Source organism: Lynx canadensis, chromosome E2 (assembly GCF_007474595.2).
Source record: "Lynx canadensis isolate LIC74 chromosome E2, mLynCan4.pri.v2, whole genome shotgun sequence".
Classification (NCBI taxonomy): Eukaryota; Metazoa; Chordata; class Mammalia; order Carnivora; family Felidae; genus Lynx; species Lynx canadensis.
Window position 1 is genome coordinate 57,847,106 of NC_044317.1, and position 21,723 is coordinate 57,868,828.

Here is a 21,723-nt window from a genome sequence, read left to right on the forward strand (position 1 = left end):
GGCCCTGCTCCATCCAAGGGCCACACTTTGAAGAGCGAAGCTCTTGATGAATGACTCTCAAACCCCAGTAAGCATGGGAATCACCCAGGGAAGTGTGTAAAAGCGCAGATCTCTAGGCTTCACTCCTCAGGTCCGTGTGGGCCTAAGAACACTGCATTTTTAGTCATCTCCCCTTGTCAGATGATTCAGACGCGGCTCTTAATTGCATCTTCCTCGGGTTTATCTTTTTTACGTATTGACTATGTGACCCGGAGCAAATACCTCGTGGGTGGTTCGGGTACCACTGCCTACCGAGTCGTCAACCACACTTCATCCCTCGTATTCATCCAGCAAACAAGTCGCTGTACTTCTGCGAACGCAAACCCCGGAAGGGCAAACTGGAATTATCGTGGAAACGACGGTAGAAGTGCAAAAGTGGATCCTGCACACGAGGTCGGCAAGTCTTCGCCGCTGGAGCGCAGAGCAGAGAGCGGGAGAGGATGGGGTAGCCCCCTCTGTCCCTTCTGCAGCGTACCCACAACACCGAGGAAGCGGGCTGCGGAGGACAGTGCCCCACAGTAGCCGCACAACTAGGCCGAGGCAGGACAGAAACGCCATGCCCCTGCCATGGGTATGCGAGGTGCCAGTGACTTGGGGCACTGGCCACTGCTTCCTTCCCTCCGTTCACCGTACAGAGACTCAAGAGATATGCCCAACAGACACTTGCAGGAAGACGACGCAGCTGGGACACAAGGGATGCGGAAGGATGTGTCCAGGAGCCGACGCTGCCTGCTACGCCCCGGTTCACACGCCTCAGGGGCGGGCACCAACCCCCTCGCGGCGTTGCAGGATACGCTGGGGCGAATGGCAACGGCCAGGGCCAACGAGGGGAAGGGGGTGGGCCCTCTCGCCCAGCTCCTCCCCGGTGGCCCCAGGGCTGTTTTGAGTGGCAGACGACTCCAGCTCGGCCCCTGCTTGAAGGTACCTGTCTCGCTCTCATTAGGTGCTCGGCCTTTAACGCCCACGCTCCATGCCTTCCTCCGCTTTCCCCACCCACTTCCGGAGCCAACCAATGGCTGCGGGGCAGAGTATCCCCTCAGAACCAATTAAAAATGGCTCTAAACTTGACGGACGACTTCCCGCCCCTGATCAGCCTAGCTCCTCCCCCCGACCAATTAGTTTAGGAGAGGGGGGCGGGTGTATCCAATCAGCACGCCAATGGTCTCTTGATTGACGCACGGGCCCTCGCGCTGGCGTGTTGTGCCCTGAGGCGGGGAGGAGGCGGAGCGGGGAAGAAAACCAGAGCCAATCCTAGCAGTCTGCGCGGGAGGCCAATCGAACGCCGCGCCTTGGAGCGATTGCCCATTCGGCAAGAGGGGGCCGGCTGCATCCCTGCCAAGAGCCAATAGGGCGCGTCCGAGGGGCAAGAGCGACGTGCCGCAGGAGCAATCATAGGCCTCCGTTCGGGGCTCGGGGGCGGGTCGGCGCCAGAGACGAGAAGAGAGGAGGGAGGCCTCCTCCGCCGCCGCCATCTTGGACCGGCCCGGTCAGCTTCCGCGGAGCCATCGGCAGACGCCGCGGCCTCCCTTGAGCCCCGACCCCGTCGTCAGAACAACCCCGGGCCCACTTCCCCCCACCCCACTTCCGCTTCGCGCCGCTATCGCGATAGCGCCCGGGCCCGGGGCGCGAGAAAAAGGCGGCGGGCGCTCGCCTCCCCCGCCTGTCGCGATACGCTCCTCAGCGGCGGCGCCAGCTCCTGTGGTGAGAGCGTCAGGCTCGACTGGGCCGGACCCCTTCCCCTCCTCCCCCGGCGCCACCACCGCCCTCCCCGCCGCCTCCCGCCCCGGCGCCACCGCCGCCTGTCGCGACATGGCCGACCCCCCACGGGCCCCCGGCCCCGGCGCGGGCTCCCGACCGGGGCGGCCCCGGTGCCCGCCGGTGCTCGCGCCCCCTCCGCGCCCCGCGGCGGCGCCGGGCTCCTCCGCGGGGGTGCGGGTGCGCGGGGCCGCCCCCTCCGCGTCGGCCTCGGCCCCTCGCCGCGGGGACGGGCGCGCCCCGGCCGCGGGTGCCCGCCCCCCTCGGCCGCAGCCCCTCCTGGGCGAGGCGGCCGCCCTCACGTGGGGGTCGGGCCCCCCCCCCCACCCACCCCGAGCCAGGCCCGCGGGCGGGGCGGGGGGCTCCGTTCCCGGGGCCCGGCCCCCTGCGCGCCCCCAAAGTTTCCCCTGCGGCGAGAAGTCTACGGGGGTCAGGGCTGTCCTGAGCGGTACCTGCTCGGGGCGGGCTGCGTGTCCGCCGCTGGTGCTGTGGCCCCGAGCCCCCGGCCTGTGGTGTCACTCCCACTTAGCCTCCTCGCGGCTTGGTGACACCTTCCAAAGCTCCTGCCTTCGCCGGGTTGCAGACGGTGTCCTGCCCCTGGCAGTGCAAGCACCCCTGATTCTAAGCAGTGCCAGCTTCTCCGAGCAGGGCTGTCCCCTCCCCCAGCATTGACGCCCCCGCTGTTTGGGGACTGCCCCCAGCGTGTCCCTTTGCTGCTGCTGCTACGTCTGAGTCTTCTGTCCCCCGTTCACATAAGTCCTTCCAGAAGGCTGGGGTCCCGCCCCCCTTGGTGCTTGTGTTGGGTCCCCTGGCCGCGAGTGTGTGAACTTGATGGGATCCGGGGCTCGCCCTCCCCGCTCCCACACTCGGGGGAATAGCTTCCTAGATGTGAGGTTCCCGTGCTGTGACACGTGGGCTGTGCTGGCTGGGGTTGTGTTCTGTCCTCCAGGGGCAGGAAACTTTCTCAGCGCTGCCCCCGCCCACCCCCCAGGGTCGAGGTTCCTGCCTCTCAGGTGTTGGTGCACTTGTCAGTGGGGTCTCGCTGTGGGGGACCAAGGTTTCTGTTCTCGGCTGAGACGTGATTCCGTGTGGTGGGGGAGAGACCCCGCTGTGGGCAGCTTTCCACAGTGCGGTTCCCAGGCCCCCCCATCCTTGGTGTTGGGCCTCCCAGTGGGCAGATAAGTACCTCCACCCCAGGACCTAACACGTCCTTCCTCCACAGTGTCAGGTGCTCGGTGAGGATGGCCCTCCAGCATCACCTCGCAGTGGCCGAGCCCCTGGCTCAGTGGGAAGCCTCTGTTTGGGGGCACATGGCAGCCCCCAGGGTTAGGGATCCTCCCCCCCTTCCCCCGGTGTCAGCTCCCAGGACTAGGCCTTCCACCCCTCCTGTGTGGTCCCTGCCAGGCCTGTGTGTGACTGCATCCTCTTCCCGAGGTCCGGTCTCGGGGGCTCTCCTTCCATCAGTTGTGTCCCTCATTTACATGGCTGCTGGCCCCCCTGGGCGTCTGGCACACTGCTCCTCGAGGGGATCTGCTCTCGTGGACAGAGACTGGTTCCCAGGTTCCCCTGTCTTGTTGGAGACCCCTCGCCATGAGCATGCAGGCTCTTCGGTGCCTGAGCTGCCCCCTGTCTCGGCCACCTTTTGCTGCGGGGTCTTGCTGGGTCCCCCCAAGAGCAGTGGGGCTCCCAGCCCATTAAGAATGGAACTTCTCCATGGTGGCACCTCCGCTTCAGGGCCCAGGCTTTCTTTCTCTCTGGTCCTTTGCTGGGGGATCGAAGGTGTCTTGAAGTGGGGTCTCTCTTTAGAGGGAGGGGCTCCTGCCCCCGTTGTATCCGCCCTGTCTAGGGGGTGCAGGTACCCTGGGCCCGCGGTGCCTCCCCCAGACCTGGTGTTGTCTTCTCTGGACCTCAGCTGTTCCCCGCTTGAGGGTCTGAGACCTCACCTCCCCAGGCTGGGGCTCTTGTCCCCCTGGCACCTTGCTTCTGACTCCTGCAGGACTTCTTGCTGCCAGTCTGTTCCCCTTTTAGGGGTATCACCTCCCCATTGAGCCAGGTGTCCCAACCCCTCGGTGTGGAGTGCCTCGGGTAGGGATAGAAGGTAGGCGTTCCCTCCCTCTGGACCGGAGGCAGGGGTGCAAACTCCTGTGTTAACGTCCCTGTCCCTGATCCCAGGCGGGAAGAGGCATTTCTGTGTTGGGAGTCCTGGCTCTGTCCTGAGCTCCCAGATCAAAGGCTTTGAGTCCCCTCTGTGCAACTGTCTCCTCCGTCCTTTTTCTGGCCGCCTTGCCCTGGAGCTGGCATTTCTCTGTGTGGGGACTGGGCCCCACCTCAGCGTGGCAGCTGGGCCTGGGCCCGGGGTGCTGTTCTTCTCTTGGTGGGCCCTTCCAGGAGACTGATGCTCCCTCAGGTCTACGGTGTCACAGCCCCCGCTGTCCACAGTGGGCCCCTGTGGACCAGGCTGGTACCAGCTCAGGGCCTCTGGTTCTAGAGCGTGCTCTCTGGTACACCATCCCACCGGGAGCTACCAGCTGTGTGTGATTGAAACAGTTGAAATACAAATGAAAGGTTCCACTTGTTGGGTGCACGAGCCACGTTCTCCGTGTCCAGTGGCACGGGCAGCACAGATCCACTGCAGGAAGTGCTGTTGGCCGGGAAGTACTGTTCCTGAGACAAGTCCTTCCCGGTGGGCAGGGACCCTCCTGGTATGGCCTCCCCGTGGTTTGAGGCTCAGTCCTGGGTTTAGTCCAGGCTGCTGTGGGGCCCCCTGCCCTGGGCCTGTAGAGTGGGAGCCCCCCTATCTCAGGGAGCCTTGCTTTTCAGTCAGGCCCTGTTTCTAGGGGGTGATCTCGGGCAGTGCAGGAGACCCCCTGGATCTCCGTTGGTCTTGGTGTCGGGCTCTCAGCTCTGGTTTCCCCCTGGGCCAGAGCTCCTGGTGACTCCTCTTTGAGCTCTGTCTTCCGCGTGTCGTGTACTTTGAGGGTGAAGATAGCCCTATCTCTAGGTACTGGGCACACGTCCTAGAGGTTTGTGTTTCCCTGTGTCTGCGTTACCAGCGCATCCAATGTGTACTTGCGTGCGCAGATCGCTGCCTCACAGCGGAGGCCCCTCACCCTCGTCTCCGTGAGACCTCACTCATTTCCGGGCACTCTTGTGGCCTTGTGGTCTGCTCCCATACGACTAAGTCTCGGCATTGGCGTTGGGTCAGGAGCATCGTCTCCTGCTCTGGAGTAAACTTGGTGCCGTGAGGCCCTCTTCTGCTTGGTCCCAGCCCTGTCACGATGAGGGGGGGTGGGGGAGCGAGGAGGGTAGCTCTTCCTAACCGGGGGGGGGGGGGGGGGGGGGGAGTAGTTCTTCTAATGGCAGGCATTTCCCACCCCTGGCGCTTCCCCTCCATCCCTTACAGTTCATGCACAGACGGCATCAGGTTCTTCTTCCTGCAGACTCTCTTCTGACCTGAGGGGTAGCTTCTCTGGTGTCAGGACTCTAGTCACCCGTGTGCCCTGCCCCGCTGTGGGAGGGTGGCCTCCGGGCCCCGTGCCTTCATCCCCAGCACTCAGCGATGTGCGGCTTGACTTTTTCCTGCCCTAAACCATCTTCTGGAGTGTCACCTGGGGAGAAGGTGTTCTGTGCTCCAGCAATTTTTCACTGCCTGGGTGAGAGTTACACAAAAAGTATGTCTGCTTCCTTGTTTCCACAAACTTCCAGAGTGTTCTGGTGGAGCTTTTCTTCCAGGAACTTTTCTCCCAGCCCCCCGTGCTGGGCTGTTGAGGCTGCATAAGTGGAACTTGGCCTGGTCTCAGTCGTTACACTGTAAACGCGTCTTCCCTTTACCATCCCCCACGCCCTGCTGTTCCCGGTGTCGTTCGTGTCTCTCTGATGGACCAGCCAGAGGACACCTGTGTTCCTTCCTTATCTCTCAGCAGCGTCCGTCTCCAGGAGAGTATGAGGAGAGTGCGTCTGTAGGGCAGGGAAGATGGCGGACAAGCGCAAACTCCAAGGTACCGGGTTGACTGCCCACTGCCTGCGTGGCCGCGTGCTCGCTGTCCTCACAGCTCCTTGGATGCCTGCTGCCCGGGCAGGATGCTAACAGCCTTCCTTCCTCCCCTGCCAGGTGAGATTGATCGCTGCCTCAAGAAGGTGTCCGAGGGCGTGGAGCAGTTCGAAGACATTTGGCAGAAGGTACAAATCTGGGTCTCCAGGGAGGAGAGCACGGGAAAAGGTTCTGGATCTCTAGGCATGGGCCAGGGAGAGGGATTGTGGGTCCAGGTGCTGAGGACCTAAGAAGCAGCTCTGAGATGGCTTAGGGGGTGTCCCCAGAGTCCCCAGCCCTCAGAGACTGGAGCTTTGCCGCTGGAGTGGGCATGAGGGCAGCAAGTCCCACACTGACACCCGTGTTCTCTTCATCCCTCAGCTCCACAATGCAGCCAACGCGAACCAGAAAGAGAAGTATGAGGCTGACCTAAAGAAGGAGATTAAGAAGCTCCAAGTGAGGGGACTGGGGACCTGGATTTCTGTGTCCTAAGGGCAGAGGGAACAGGGAGGAGGGGCTGGCAGCCTCAGTAACCACGTCCTGAGGCAGTGTGACCATCGCGATTTTTCCCACCTGCAGCGGCTGAGGGACCAGATCAAGACATGGGTAGCGTCCAACGAGATCAAGGACAAGAGGCAGCTCATAGACAACCGCAAGCTCATCGAGACGGTAGGAGCCCAAAGCTGGGTACCTGAGGTGGGTGGGGAGGTGGCTGGATTCCTGGGTCCCTAGGGGTCCTGGGAAGAGGAGGGTTTCTTGGAACCCCTGCCAACCGTGCTCTCCACAGCAAATGGAACGGTTCAAAGTTGTGGAGCGAGAGACCAAGACCAAAGCCTACAGCAAGGAGGGCCTGGGCCTGGCACAGAAGGTGGACCCCGCCCAGAAGGAGAAAGAGGAGGTTGGCCAGTGGCTCACGGTGAGTCCGGGTGGAGAAGTGGCTGCAGGGCCCTGGTCGCCGGGCAACTGTGGGGTCTCTGGCTGACCACCTGCCTTTCCACTCCCTCCCCCCATGCAGAATACCATCGACACCCTAAACATGCAGGTGGACCAGTTTGAGAGTGAAGTGGAGTCCCTGTCGGTGCAGACACGCAAAAAGAAGGGTGACAAGGATGTGAGTGGGGGGACCCTGCGTCCAGAGGGCAGAGAGGGGCTGGCGAATTGGGGAGAGCGGCATGTGGAGGGGAGGCAGCCTCAGGGGTCCCGCCTCCGCAGACAGTGGTGCCATGAAAAGGAGGAGTGGTTTGAGGGAGCACGCGCTGGGTTCTGGGGTCGCAGACCAGGCAAGAGAGTGGATGGACATGCAGGGTGCCGAGGGCCGAGATGGTAGGCGGAGGCAAGGTGGGACGCGGGAGCCGCTCCTTTGGCCCGAGGAGAGCAGTCGAGGACAAAGCCGGATCTAGGGGCCCATATTCACAGACTCCAGATTGTGGGGTGTGGGTTCAGGGGGATGCAAACCATGTGCACTTGTTGGCACACGAAGTACGGGGAACGGAGAGCTGGGTCCGGGGGTGGGGGGCAGTGGGAGGTGCACCAGATTTGGGTGTCTGAGACTGAGCTGTTTAGGAAGCTGGAGCTTAGAGGGGTGACACAGTAGGTCTTTGTGGAGGTGCTGGGGGATAGAGACCAGAAACCTGAGGAGGAACTGAGCTGCCAACTCTGGATTCCCTTGGGTGTACGCATAGGGTGGGCAGGTGTGATGACAGAGCGTTACAAAGGTGATCACGGTTGCATTCGGCAAGTCCCCCCTAATTGGGCATTGTTATTATCCTTAGGGCGAGATGGGGGGTGTGGGGTATGCTGCATTTGAGAGATCTGGGCTGTCAGGGCCGCATTGTAGGGAAGCACAGGCCTGCCTGGTCTTCTAGAGGTTTCCAGGGATGTTTGGGTGGGAGCTGGGGGTCCCTGCGCCTCTCATACGTCAGAGGGTGGGTGGACTTCACACTGCCTGTGTCAGGAGGGGCTGGAGCAGAGCCTCTGGGTCTCTCCGGGGGTCGGGGACTGAGGACAGGTTCTGTGGGGGCAGGAGGGGCCTGGGCAGGAGCCGTGCAGCCCCTGAGCCTGGCCCTGGGCTCGCCAGCAGAAGCAGGACCGGATTGAGGGCCTGAAGCGGCACATCGAGAAACATCGCTACCACGTGCGCATGCTGGAGACCATCCTGCGCATGCTGGACAATGACTCCATCCTTGTGGATGCCATCCGCAAGATCAAGGACGACGTCGAGTACTATGTTGATTCGTCCCAGGACCCCGACTTCGAGGAGAACGAGTTTCTCTATGACGACCTGGACCTCGAGGACATTCGTGAGGCCCGGGGCCGGCCCGTGGGCACAGGGCAGTGAGGGCCGGGTGGGGGGGCGTCCCAGCTTGTTAAGCACGCCCCTCCCTGCCCCCACAGCACAGGCGCTGGTCGCCACCTCCCCCCCCAGCCACAGTCACATGGAGGATGAGATCTTCAACCAGTCCAGCAGCACACCCACCTCCACCACCTCCAGCTCTCCATCCCACCAGCCCGGCCAACTGCACCACAGTGAGGACGCGGGCACACGGCGTGCGGGAGGGGGTGGGGTCCAGATGTCCTGGATCCAGGCCGTAGGGCCATAGAGTGTCAGTGGGGTCCCTGGCCAGCGGTGGAGGCCTGGCAGCAGGGCAGCTTAGGCAGGGATCCAGGGCTGGATTCCCTAAGGAGAGGGGCTGCTGGGTCTGGAAGAGGCTCCCAGGAGACCAGGACCCTGGGTTCCCCAGTGAGGTTAAGGGCACAGGTGCTGGAACGGTCCTGGGAGGGTTGGTTGGGGCCTAGAGGGGACACGGGTCTCCAAGGGCGCCTCCCCTCCTTCAGGAAAACTCTGAGGATGACAAGAAGAGGGGGCGCTCCACGGACAGTGAAGTCAGCCAGGTGGGTGTGACTCTGTCATTGGTTCTCAAGCCCTGAGGAGGGCCACTGTGAATGTGGACTGAGGGGATGGCATGTGGCACCCGCCCTGTGCGTTAGAGGAGGATGTAGGTTTGTCTGGTGTGGGAAGGGGCAGGTGACACGGGTGAGTCAACACCAAAAGCTTGCAGGTGGCTAGAGGTGGTCCAGCTGGGTCAGGCTGAGGGACCCCCACCTTGTAGAGCCAACAGGCTGGAGAGGCGATAGGTCTGAAATCGAACAGGTTTCCGTGGGCCTCGTCACAAGCCTTGGCTGTGCTATTGACGGGATTTCTGTCCTCCCCGAGTGAGCCCCTCCCCACCCCCCAACCCCCACCCCGCCAGCACGGGGCCAGAGCACACTGTAGGAAGCACTGCTCTCATCAGGAGGCGGGTCAGGCAGGAGCCTGGTGGCTTGTCACTGATGAGGCTTGTGTAGGACTCGGGGGACCAGGAGGGAGTTGGTCTCAAGACCCCCTTGATGTGTGGCAGCGAGGTGCCAGGGCGGTCCCCCACCTGAGGACAGGAGTGCTGGTTGGCCAGTAGCACTTGCCTGGCAAATAGCTTGGCTGCGGGGTGTGCCCTGGGCACTTCATTCCTCTACTTTCTGGGGTGGGGGTCAGCGGTGGCCCCTCAAGTTGCTTTTCTGACCCTTTGGGTGACATTCAGAATAACTGGCCAGTTCTAGGCTGTTTTTCCTCCTTCTCTTGGACTTGTAGTTGGGTCCAGCTGTAGTTTCTCCCCTGTCATCAGACTTAGTCTGTCAGCGGGTTCGTCTCCCTGATGCGCGGGCCGTGGCAGCCCTGTGGGATGTTGTGCAGAGGGCGTCCACGCGGGGTGTGGGACGCTGGTGTGGGCTAGAATGCCAGTGTTCTCGGCATGAAGGTGGTGATCGCAGCCTGCGGCGTCAGGTCACAGGCGGGGACAGCTGGGGGCAGCAGGCCCAGCGAGGACCGTGGAGCCCAGCTTGGGGGAGGGCTGTGTGCGGGAGGCACTGGGTCCTGATCCTCTTCTCCCCCACCCGCAGTCTCCAGCCAAAAATGGCTCCAAGCCCGTCCACAGCAGCCAGCACCCTCAATCCCCAGCTGTGCCGCCCAGCTACCCGTCTGGCCCCCCGCCCGCCGCCTCCGCCCTGAGCACCGCCCCTGGCAACAACGGGGCCTCCACGCCAGCAGCGCCCTCAAGTGCCCTGGGTCCCAAGGCCAGCCCAGCTCCCAGCCACAATTCAGGCACCCCCGCCCCCTATGCCCAGGCTGTGGCCCCACCGGCCCCAGTGGGTCCAGCACCACTCAGCCCCGGCCCCCCAGCGTCCAGCCCGGTGGGGGAGGGGGGGCGGGGAGGCAGCAGCAACAGCAGCGGAGGGGCAGGCACCGGCAAGCAGAACGGTGCCACCAGTAAGCAGGGGGGCTGTGGGGGGTGGGGTGGCCCTGGGGTGGCCCGTTGTCACTCCCCCTTCCTTCCTTCCTTCCTTCCCTCAGGTTACAGCTCGGTGGTGGCAGACAGCCCGGCCGAGGTGGCTCTCGGCAGCAGTGGGGGCAACAGTGCCAGCAGCCAGGCCCTGGGCCCCCCGTCTGGCCCCCACAACCCCCTCCCAGTACCACGTGAGTGTCTAGCTTCTATCCTTGCCCTGGCCTGCCAGGACCTCTTCCACCTACTTGGGTGCTGGTCCCCACGTCCCTCCAACATCAGTCCCCGGGCTGTGCCCTATGCAGCGTTCCAGGCACGCCTTGGGTATTTAGGATTGTTCCTGGAGTCCCCACACAATCCCTTCTCTGTGACCCGCGCCGGGCCTTCCCGACTCCCCTGAGGGGGCTGTGGCTCAAGTTCTCAGGCCAAACCTTTGCTGTGGGTCCCTGTCTCAGAAGATTGCCCCAGAAAGATTCTGATCTTCGAGGGACGCAGGCAAGACCTGCTCCCTGGGTCTGCTTGACTGCCAGGCTCTAGACGGGCAGCCCCAAGTGGGGGGCATTCTGTTCCGTGGGTGGAACGCTCCCTGCCCACACCCCTCTTCCATGGACCACTGCACAAGACTGTGTGTTTGCTGGTGAACCCTCAGCCACACGGCCTGTGTTAGGGCCCCCAAGAATCCAGGCTCCCCAGCTCTGTGGCTCTTAGGGGGAACTGACCCCAGGACTGGACGCCCGTATGGGTCCCCACCTTCTGGGCTTCTCCCTCTTTTTTTTTTTTTTTTTTTTTTTTTTTTTTTTTGACTCTCTCCCTGATCATCAGTCACTCCTCCTGAGTCTCCCCTTCTCCCCTTCTCCCCTTCCCAGGAAGGAACCCAGTGCGGCAGCCCCAACAGGGGCTGGGGGTGTGGCCCCAGGCTCAGGGAACAACACAGGGGGTCCCAGCCTCCTGGTGCCGCTTCCTGTGAACCCCCCCAGTTCTCCGACACCCAGCTTCAGCGAGGCCAAGGCAGCTGGCGCCCTGCTCAACGTACCCCCACAGTTCAGCACCGCCCGGAGATCAAGGTGGGCCCCAAGCTTCTGTGTCCTGACGCCGTTGTCTTCCCTGTAGGTGTTCACTGTCCCCTTCCTGCAGGTCTCCCTGCCCTGTCCCTCTGTGTAGCTCTGGCTTTCTTTCCCCTTTGCCTGCTTGCTTTTTCTCCGGGTCTTTCCCTGCCCCCGGCACCTTCCCCTTTTCTCTCGGGGCTCTGCCACCGTCCTGCCCTCAGGGCCTCCCAACTCTCTCTTCTGCTCCTGGTTGTACTTGCGCTTGTGCTCTCTGGGTTCCCCCCCACCATCTCTGTCCCCAGTCCTCACTCCTTCACACACCCACCATCTAGCTCACTACCCTCCTTTACTGACATCCGCTCTGGGTCATGCTTCATGCTGGGTGAATGCACCCAGGTCCCACCTTCTGTGCCGGAAGCCTCATGTGACTGTAAGGGGGGGGGGGCAGAGGGTGCTCTGGCCCCACATAGGTACCTCTGACTTGACCTGGGGAAGATACCCAGCAAGGCCTCGGGGGGGCACATCTCTAAGGGGGACAGATCTCCAGGGACCCAGAATGGGAAAGGTTAATGGAGGAAGGAGGGGTTCTCCTGTGCCAGAGTTCTAGGAGGGGCTGACATCAGCACAAAGGCTCCGCAGTAGGGGAAAGGAGGCTGGCTGCAAGGCTGTGGAGGCGGGGTGTCCATGGGGAGGGCAGTGGGGTCCTGAGCCCCTAGGTCTGAAATGGGAGCAAGGTACAGAAGTGACTTCCTGGGCTGGTGCATTTAATTAATCTCAGTTCCACAAAGAGTCCAAGTCACACACTGCCTTGTGCACCTTCATCTGGAGAAAACCCCCAATACGAGGGGGCTCTGAAGGCTCGGCATCCTACTGAAGCTCTTGGAATGGCTTGTGGCCCAGAGCAAGCACTCGCGCTTCAGACGTACTCTGGCTGGGAAATTCACGGAGTGAGCATTTTTGGAGAAAAGGGATCGGTAGCGTTTAGGGTGTTGAAAAAATACACTGGGTTCTGACGAGAAAGGACAAAAAAGGATGTGGCTGGGAAGGTCCCTCTGGGGCTGCTGAGAGCAGGAGGAGGGAGGGGGTGGGAGAGGACAGGGACATTCAGGGCCCGCACCCCAGGCCTGGTGACCGGGCATGGGGAGGAGCAGGCGGGCTGCGGGTCAGAACCTGCCCCAGTGTGGCATTGGGCCAGCCTGTTAGCGAGTGAGGAGTGGAGTTTCCAGAGGCGGCAGGAGACTGACCCTGGTCCTAGCTGGCCAGAGCAGGGTGGGTGGGTGCAGACCCCGCCCCTCAGCAGCGCCACTTGGGAGTGGGCACACTTGGAGAAGGGCGTGCTGCCGGGCGTCCCTGTGCACAGCAGAGGCCACACTCACTGGGCACTTCTGTTGGTGGATCCCCACCTCAGGGCTAGGGGCGGCGGGGGGGCCTTTGCTCGGCGAGCGAGCCTCCTGCAGAGTTGGCAAGGGGGAGTACCAGCTCTCCCCCTCCCCAGGCTCCCGAGCCTCTGAGCTCTCTTAAGTCCATGGCAGAGCGGCAGCCATCAGCTCCGGCATCGAGGACCCCGTGCCAACGCTGCACTTAACCGAGCGAGGTGAGGGTCTGGGCGAGGTAGGGGTGGTGTGTGTGAGGAAGGGCAGGCCCCACACCGGCTTCACCCTGCCCTGCCCTGCTCTGCCCTCCCCACAGACATCATCTTGAGCAGCACGTCCGCGCCTCCAGCCTCAGCCCAACCACCCCTCCAGCTGTCGGAAGTGAACATCCCACTGTCACTGGGGGTGTCCACTGGGGCCCGTACCCCTCACCAAGGAGCAGCTGTACCAGCAGGCCATGGAGGAGGCCGCCTGGCATCACATGCCCCACCCCTCAGACTCGAGCGCATCCGGTGAGGGGCTGGCACCCAGCACGAGTGTGAGGGCGGCGGCCATGGTGGGGATCAGGTTCCCCGGTCCGAGAGGTCGGAAAAGGGTGGCCTCTAACTACTGGGCACCCAACTTGGGGCTGTCCACTGTGGGGGGCGGGGCTGAGTTCACTGTTGGGGTGACCAGGTGCCCAAGAAGCTCCATTCCCTGAGGTGGGGGGGGGGGGGTCTGGGTTTGCACCACCCCTGAGACGGCAGGGACTGCTGGGCACTGCAACTAGTCCTACTGCTCCTCCACAGGCAGTACCTCCATCGGAACCCCTGCCCGACGCCCCCCTACCACCACCAGATGCCACCCCACATTCGGACACCGTGGAGTTCTACCAGCGCCTGTCCACCGAGACCCTCTTCTTCATCTTCTACTATCTGGAGGTACAGCAGGGCCCCCGGGGCAGCCTCGGGCCCCCGGCTTCGCCGCCACCGCCGCCGTCCCCCCTCGGGCTGGAGGGGTGAGGTGGGTGCCCCTCTGCGGCCCCTGGACCGCACCCCCTCCCCATCCCTCAGTCCTGTCCTCCCCGAGGCAAACCTGTCCCCGCTCCCACTGCAGCACAGATATGTCCGCCTTGGGGTGGGGGGCTAGGTTGGGCCACTGCAGGGGGGCCCCCAGTTCAGTCTCCCGGCCTCACACTGCTCCCTGGAGGCCACTTTGCATGACCCCAGGGAGTTGCCATAACCCCCCCCTGCATCCCTCCTGGGGGACCTTTCCAGACCGCCTCCTCTCAGCTCCTCACGCATTAGTTTCTCTTCCTTCTCAAAGCCTCTCTGAAAGCCATTTCCTCCTCCTGACCAGCATTGGTATGTTCCGTGCCCAGCCCATCCCCGTCCGCCCCATCCAGCCCAACTTCGGTCTTCGGTCTTCGGTCTTCGGCGGGGCCCGGGGTCAGCCCCGATGCTCTGTGCCCCTCGCCCCCACCGGCTTGGGGCCCCCTGATCCCCGGCCGCACCCTTCCTCCCCCAGGGCACGAAGGCACAGTACCTGGCAGCCAAGGCCCTGAAGAAGCAGTCCTGGCGATTCCACACCAAGTACATGATGTGGTTCCAGAGGCACGAGGAGCCCAAGACCATCACTGATGAGTTTGAGCAGGTGAGGGCCCCTCCCTGTGCCCCGCCCTGCCTGCGGGCCGGCCCCCTCCCACACCCTCACCTGCAGCCAGCTCTGTCCCGGGGGCCCTCACCTCCACCTGGACCACTGTCCTCTTCATCCTGCCCGCCACTGGCTCGTCACCTCGGGGCCCAGCCTAACCGTCTGCCCGGAGGGGAGCCTTTCCCAGCCCCAAGGTCCATGCCTCTGCCGGGCACCTGCTCAGGCACGGTGGCACGTGTGGCTTCTCCCACCTCTGAGCACAGGTCGCTTCACACAGGGCGCTCGACGGTCGGTCTCCTTCCCCTCCTGTCCCCCCACACCGGGCAGAGCGGGGAACTCACTAGCAAACACGGATGGGGAAACCGTTTTATTTAACGACTTTCCTATGTTCTGATAACTGGAAACCCCCACTTGCACACCACTGGGGCCAGACTACATGGCTCTAGCTAGGTGACCTTGGGCAAGTCATTTGAACCAGTCTCCATTTCCTTACGTGTAAAATGGGGTTAACACACCCCGTTACACAGTTGTTACAAGGATTAAATGAGTTAATGACCTGTAAGTACCTAATGGTGCCTGCTCCCTAGTAAGTATCACTGGTGTACTTTGTTTCAAATAACTTAAAGGCCATGTTCCAGTGCTTTCTTCCAAATCTTTGCCTGATGCCAAGTATTGCCAGGGTCCTTGTCCTCAGAACTCGGTTCCCCTCCCTCCCTCCCTCCCTCCCCCGGTTCTTTCAGGTTCTTTGAGCAGTTCAGACCTTCATTCAGAACCAGTCCCCGCTTCCCCCCCCACCCCCAACTGCGTCTCTGACACTGACCAGACTTACTGTCCCATCCTGGTTTGGTCCCAAGTAACCTTCCAAGTACCTTTCAAGGCATCGATCCTTCAGCAGTACCCACCCCAGCACTGTCACCAATAAAACGTCTGTCCCGACGGCGTGCCTGGATATGGACTCAGCCTGTTCCATTCTCTAGGACGGGGGAACGGTCGCAGGGTTTTGCGAAGACTAGAGGCTAGGCCAGACTTCGAGCACCAAGCACCAGCTCAGTGCTCAAGCTGCAGCCGTCGTGAGAAGTCCTAGTTCACTTTGTAAATGAGGCCGAGCCTCTAGCGCACGTCCTCTCTGTGCCTCCATTTCTTCTAAAGTGGGCAGGATGACCTTTCCTGCCCAAGAAGAGGTTGGTGAGGGTGGAGGGAGTCAGCTGGTGCATGCAGGGCCCTGGGCCCCGTGCCTGGCCCCTCCTTGGCCCTGAGATCTGTCCCCTAGGTCTGTCGGTCCAGCCCAGGTCCCCAGCCACCTCTGCGTCCACTCACTGACCACCTTCTCCCCTGGCCAGGGCACCTACATCTACTTTGACTACGAGAAGTGGGGCCAGCGGAAGAAGGAAGGCTTCACCTTTGAGTACCGCTACCTGGAGGACCGGGACCTCCAGTGACACCGGCCCCCCCCCCCCACCCCTCCCCTCCCCCCCGCATGCTGATCCCCCTGCCCAGGTGAGGGCCTTGCCCTGGGAGACTGGGGAGGCCCCAGGCCATGGGGCAGCCCTCATCCCAGGAAGCAGCCCCACCCTGGGGGCCCGGGGGCGAGGGCTGCCCCCTCCTCCCTCCCAGTGAGGGACATTTTTTGGTAAACCTATTTTCATTTTGGAAAATATTTATGAATAAATAGTTTTATATGACGGCTGGGAGCTGCGGCCTCTCCTATCCCCCCAGGAGTCCGTAAGCGCTGGGGTCTTGTTGGCAGGGCGCCGGGCCCACTGGGGGTTGAACTGGGAGTTGTACCGCCCCCGCCGTTCGTCCATCTCCACAGGCTGTTCCTCCGGGGGGGCCGTGCCCCTCACTCGGGCCAGCAGGGCCTCTGCCCGAGCACGCTCTGTTGCTTCCCGCTGGAGACGTTCAGCTCGAAGCTGGTCCAGGGATGGGCGTCTGGGGGCACAGGAGTCTGGTTAAAAAGGTCATAGGCCCCAGAGTGCCCCCTCCCCCCGCCCAAGGAGGAGCTGCCACCTGGACCCCGTGCCTGCGGGCCGGAAGCTGGCTTCATGCAGTGCGTTAAGACCTCAGCCTCCCCCTGTGTGGGCTCCTACCACCCCCATCTTTAAGAACAGCGCTCTCGATCTGGAGGGGCACCCAGCAGCAATCAGCTGTGACGATGAGCACAGCTGGGGCCTCAGTTTCCCCTTCTGTAGAAGACAGGAGACTGTATGCCAGTTCTGCTCAGGGCTTTGTCCTCCTAGGGACACAAACCTGCTCTTAGTGACCCCGTAGTTCTCAAACTGGTCTCAAGGACCCCCGAGAGCTTTGTGTGCCTGTGGGTTTTATCTGTTACTATTTAGCACAGAAGGAGCAAAATCTTGAAAACGAGGCAACATCCCTCGATTTACCACAGCAGTGTCTGGAAGCCACTGCACACTCAAGACTGAAAGTTCACTGCTCTGCAGACCCCCAGACACGGTGCCCAGGCCACCTCTCTGCCCAGCCAGCCCCCGACGCCGCCCGCCCAGCTTCCTTACGCTTCCGGCCGCTGCTTGTCCGGCCCCTCCTTTCCCTTTCTGCTGTGACCACCATCACCACTGTGCCGCCTCTTCTTCTTCAAGTGCTTCTGCATCTCCCGCAGAGGGTCCAGGCGCTGCTTGATCTTTTCATCTGGACCTGGGCCAGGTGGGGGCGCCCCCCGCCCTGGGGGGAGCTGGTACCAAGGCGGTTGAGTCTGGGCTTCCGCAGCACTCTGGCCCAGGTATGTGAGGATCCCCAGAGCTTTCTCCTGCCTCTCCTGAGAGGACAGAAAATAGGGAGGTGCGGATGTCAAGAATGGCTCCCGCAGGGAGGCCTACAGGGGATACCAGGACGCCCAAGGCTCCCGGGCGAGGCAGAACCAGTTCAGCCAACAGGTGCTGGAGAGAGGTCACGAGCCAGCTCTGCTATGTTCTAGGGACACAAAAGACCAGCACAGGTGAGCCTCCAGCCCTGGGCACAAGTGCAGGTTCAGTAACAAAAAGCACAGAAGGGAAGGACAGGTGGTGCTCCTGTAGGGTTCAAAGGCAGGCATCTTTGAGGATATAATTTGAAGACAGCAGCAAGCAAGGCGCAAAGGAGGGAGGCAAGTTCAGAGTTGGGTGGGAATCCCCGAGTAGGCGAGTGACAGGATCCGCTTTAGGCCGACAAAGCTCCTGGACACTTCCCAAACCCCAACAGGGCCTGGACGCCAGGCCAATGGGTCTGCAACTAGCAGCCACTTCCAAGTGGCTGCAGGCTCGGATGGCAATAAACAGCACTTCTGAGTGCTAGGTTCCGGGACCCCTCTGGGTCCTCTTTATCAGCTCACTTAATCCCCACCCTCACTCCATACTCCTGTTAGTCGCACGGGAGGACAGACGCCCCCAGCCCCACCCATCACTCATGAGGTGGGAGCCCAACTTACTTTCTCCTGTCGCTTTTCTTCCTCGTACTCTTTGTTGCCTCTGGTCACCCCTTTCCCTTCCTCTAGCAGCTCCCGGAATAGGTCCACAGGGCCGGAGTCGGGGCTCCTGCCTCTGCTGCTTCCAGCTCAGGTAGTGAGTTCTGACGCCTGGCTTTCTTCCGTAGGAATTCTGTCGGGCCTGGGGAAGAGTCAGTCACAGGCACAACATTGAGAACCTCGAGGTGATTCACATAGGTGTGACGCTGGACCACAGAAAACGCGGTCCTTAGTGCTGGGGGTTCAGAAGAGGCACCTGTCCCAGCCCGCGGAGGGCGTGGGGGAATGCGGGACACCTGGTTTGTAAGCTGCCTCCTTCCCCAACAGTCAACCAGCAGGGTTCCCAATCTCGGGTGGAGACAAACAGCCCAAAGTATGCCAACAGGCGATCTGGATTACAGGCAGGGCTCCATCCACCACGGCGTGCAATCTCTACCAATAGGTTAATTTTAAAAGCCCAGCCCATCTCGAGGTGCAGTCAGCTTTGAGGATCAGATTCACTAAAGAACAAAACTACGTATAAGCAGGAGGTTAGGAGTTACACGGAAAGCCCCTGGAGCGGGGAGGGCAGGGAGAGGGCTCGCCCCACAGCTTGAGAGACTGCAGGTCAAATGCTCTGCACCGGCGAGCATACAGTAGACGCTCAACAGGGAGGTTGTGCAGGCAAACTAGTCCGAGTTTCCTTGAACTGCAGGGGTTCACTTTTCACAGGCCGCTACTCTGTACCAGGCACTCTTCAGCCTCGCGAAAGACACAAGGGGGGGACACCAAGACAAAGCGGAGGCCTAGGCGGGCCCCGCACGGTGGACACAGGCACAGGTGGACACGCGCCTCCAGCGGCGCCCAACCCCTCCTACCTCACGGGATGCACCGCGCCTGCGCGCCACCCCCACTTCCGGCCAATCCCAAAGCGCCTGCGCGATCGGCCCGGGACTCCCCTCCGGCCGCGCTCGGGGCTTACCTCCTGCTGAGCGAGCAGCATCTCCGCTCACGCTTTCTCCTCCTCCCGGGCCTGAGCCTCGTCACGCCGCACACGGGCGACATTGTCTTTGTTCCGGACGTGCCAGCTCTTCTTGGGCAAGATATTCATGGCGTCGTAGCCGGTCACCCACTGGCAGGCCCGCCTCCAACCACTTCCTATTGGCGAGAGAGTGCCCCTCCCTGTTGTTCCTGTTTTAGCTACGGATTGGGTCTGGGCTGATTGCCACGCCCCCAAGTCCGTAAGGAGAGCTGACTAGCTGAGATGCCCGAATTTGGGTTGGTGTAGCCTAGCGACCGCCTCCTACCAGGGTTCTGAGCCAATCACGTGTCCCCGCGCTGAAGCTTACCGGACGCGGCCGCTAATTGGCTGGCACGTCTGTCAAGTCTTGTCGAGGCCAATTCACTTGATTGGCTTGTGCCCGACTCCTCCCCCTCCCCGCTGCAGGATGCGATTTACAAACAACTCTCTGCAAGCTGGGCCTCTTTATTGATAAAAGAGAGACGTTCACTGGTGTCCCAGGGTGGGGGAGCTTCAGAGTCCTGGGAATCCCCAAATCCCAAGGCTGTTAAGGGCATGGGTTTTCTCCACTTCCTCCATTTTACAGATGATGTGCCGGAGGCTTACAAAGGGTCTGGGGGGGCAGGTCTGGGTCAGAAAGTGGGACATCGTCCTGAGCAAGGGTAGGGGAGGTCAAAGAGCCCCGCTGGCCGAGCTCAGTGCCACAGCGCGCTGTGCCAGGAAGACCTTATTCTGCGCCTCCTACGTAAAGGGTAAAGGGAGGTAGAGGTGAGACGCCTCTCCCCACTGTTTCTTTCCATATCCAGGACCCATTCCCAGGAACCCGATCTGGCTCACCGTCTCTATCTGGCGTTTGAGCTCAGAGATGAGACGTCCATATGAGTTAGCCAAGACCAAGGTATACACCATCAGGATGCTGGAGGAGACAGCAATGGAAGCCACACCCGAAACGCTCTTAGACTATCTTCAATGCATGGAACCTTAGAAACCAGAGACCTGGACCCCCAGCCTCCTCCTTCCTCAGACCCAGGAGTCCGGGACCCCAGCCGCCTTCTCCTCCTCCCTCAGACCCACAAGTCCACGCCCCATCCTCTCCTCCTGAGACTCAGGAATTTGGGTCCCCAGCCCTTCCTCTCTTAGAAACAGGCAGCGGGGGCCCCAGAATACACAAACTCAGACCTAGGAGTCTGGGCCCGCTCACCTGGAGATTAGCAGAAGAGGCACAGCAAAAGCCTGGGTCCCCAGGAAAAAGAGAAAGTTCTGGGTGATCCGAGGGAGACTGGAAATTGACTCAGGGATCTTGGCCCAGATGGACGACTGACCTCGGAAGGGGCCACACAGCTTAGAAGGTGGGATCCTGAAGAAGCCAGAGACAGTGCTCAAGGATGGTCAAGATTCAGAATCCTGGATGACAGCGAAGGGATGGAGGGAGGAAGAGGCAGGCGCCTCTCACACTTACAAGAAGATGCTATAAAGGACGGGAACAGCAGAGATGGTCAGACCCAGAAGAAGGACCAAGGGGAAAAAGAAGTTCACCGTGGAGGCCCGAAAGGTGCGGGAGGCCGGAGAGCAGGTGGAGAAAAGGGTGAACTGGGGGGGAGAAGGGGGAAATCTGAGACACAAGAATCTGAGCCCTAGCCTGTCCTTTCTCACCATCCAGGAATCTGGGTCCCTGGTGCCCCCATAAGTCCCTAGACCTTTGCTGCTATCAGACCCAGGATTCCGCGCCCTTCTTTCCTCGGACCGAAAAGACGCCCTAGACCCCTCCTCCCACATCCAGAAGTCTGTCCTCCAGACCCCTCCTCTCTCAGGATCTAGTGGTTGGGGACCCTCGCAACCCGCCTCCCCCAGGACTCAGAAGTCCATCACACTCCTCACCTTCTTGAAATAGAAAAGTAGCAGGAACTTGACCGTGTTGAGCATAGGTAGTAAAGGGCAGAAAAAACTCCCTACCCAGACCACCGTCTGCGCGTAGATGAGTCCCAGCACCTCGTCGGGCACCTGGAACTCCTGGGTTCCCACCGTGCGTCCCAGCGGCCCGGGACAGAGGCCACAGAGCAGCCTGAGGGGCGGGGCCGGGTCGAGTCAGAGGCGCCTCCACCGCCCCACCCACCAATCAGAAGGGAGCAAGTCCGAGGGGGGAGGAGCTTTCAAAGTCCCGGAGGGGGTGTGCCCAGAGGCGGGGGCCCAGGGCGGGGTGGGGGCGGGGCCAGAAGGAACTAGGTAACAAGGGGGCGGGGTCTGCGTGTCTGGGCGGGATTGTGAAAGGGGCGGAGCTATCGCGAGGGGCGGGGCTCTCACTTCCGAGGAAACTGGATGAGCAGCATGACAGCCAGTCCAGTTAGCAGATCAAAGATCAGGAGTTTGTACATCTCCTGGCCCAGCCGAGTCTCCCAGCACTGAGGAAAGAAGTCACGGGTCAGAAAGACCTCAGGACCCAGGAAGCTAAGGGCCAAGCATCCAAGTCTCCAAATCGCAAGCCTATGAGATCCTCGCAATCCTTTCTCTGGGGATCCTCAGTTTTCTCGAACATCCCTACCCATGTCCTCAAGAGGAGGGGTGTTCTAGCACTTTAAACCCGGAGTCTGGACCCACCCAGCTCCTCCTCTCCTTCAGGGGGGCCCAGGGTTTGGGGCCCCTCTCTTTCCTTCTCACCGGTAGCTCTTTGTACTTGTAGCCACAGGTTTTGCACTCCTCAGCCTCAGCGTTGCCCCCGCAAGTGATCTGATTCCAAAGAGAGAAGAGCAAGACCAGCAGGGAGGCCAGGCGGAGAAACACGGTCCTGGCGGAGCCGATGGAGGGAAGGGAGAGGAAGGGGAATCAGCACTGACAGGTGCTCACCATGTGCTGGGCCCCTCCTGTGCGGGACACACTCACCACTCTCCCCATTTCACAGATGAAGAAATTGAGGCTCTGTAAGAGTCAGGATCTGAATACAGAGCTCACTGGGCCCCATATCCTGGGGACTTCCGTGCCTTATGAACTACAGCCAGCGCCCTTCAGACCAGCCCTGCCATCATCCCCCCGCCACCCTGCAAAGGCTAGAACCTGAGCAGGATAAAAACAATCTGGCGGCTC

At 61.5% G+C, this 21,723-nt stretch overlaps 3 protein-coding genes across 3 annotated transcripts in view; 1 reads left to right on the plus strand and 2 right to left on the minus strand.

Moving 5' to 3' along the window:
- Window positions 1–1,490: 1,490 nt before the first annotated feature.
- Window positions 1,491–15,870, plus strand: CNOT3 (CCR4-NOT transcription complex subunit 3). The gene is given in 23 exon segments (XM_030298407.1): window positions 1,491–1,740; window positions 5,715–5,792; window positions 5,906–5,973; window positions 6,206–6,280; window positions 6,404–6,493; window positions 6,612–6,740; window positions 6,840–6,935; window positions 7,905–8,124; window positions 8,219–8,321; window positions 8,323–8,350; window positions 8,660–8,716; window positions 9,758–10,124; window positions 10,209–10,324; window positions 10,960–11,185; window positions 11,188–11,201; window positions 12,679–12,718; window positions 12,721–12,777; window positions 12,873–12,960; window positions 12,962–13,068; window positions 13,326–13,397; window positions 13,400–13,476; window positions 14,063–14,188; window positions 15,529–15,870. Coding segments are annotated over 22 exon segments (2,280 nt in total). The 5' UTR covers window positions 1,491–1,740; window positions 5,715–5,767; the 3' UTR covers window positions 15,628–15,870.
- On the minus strand, window positions 15,812–18,735 carry LENG1 (leukocyte receptor cluster member 1). The gene is given in 6 exon segments (XM_030297382.1): window positions 15,812–16,117; window positions 16,702–16,961; window positions 17,610–17,707; window positions 17,710–17,851; window positions 18,365–18,386; window positions 18,638–18,735. Coding segments are annotated over 6 exon segments (891 nt in total). The 3' UTR covers window positions 15,812–15,846.
- A 359-nt stretch (window positions 18,736–19,094) lies between these two features.
- The window catches only part of TMC4 (transmembrane channel like 4), a 9,082-nt gene continuing 6,453 nt past the window's right edge, over window positions 19,095–21,723 (minus strand). The window contains exons 6-13 of the mRNA XM_030297383.1: window positions 21,694–21,720; window positions 21,301–21,427; window positions 20,947–21,044; window positions 20,524–20,707; window positions 20,105–20,235; window positions 19,847–20,002; window positions 19,483–19,561; window positions 19,095–19,386 (exon numbers count right to left, since the gene is read on the minus strand). Coding sequence (XP_030153243.1) covers window positions 19,318–19,386; window positions 19,483–19,561; window positions 19,847–20,002; window positions 20,105–20,235; window positions 20,524–20,707; window positions 20,947–21,044; window positions 21,301–21,427; window positions 21,694–21,720 — 871 coding nt within the window. The 3' untranslated portion in view covers window positions 19,095–19,317. The remainder of the gene's footprint in view (window positions 19,387–19,482; window positions 19,562–19,846; window positions 20,003–20,104; window positions 20,236–20,523; window positions 20,708–20,946; window positions 21,045–21,300; window positions 21,428–21,693; window positions 21,721–21,723) is intronic.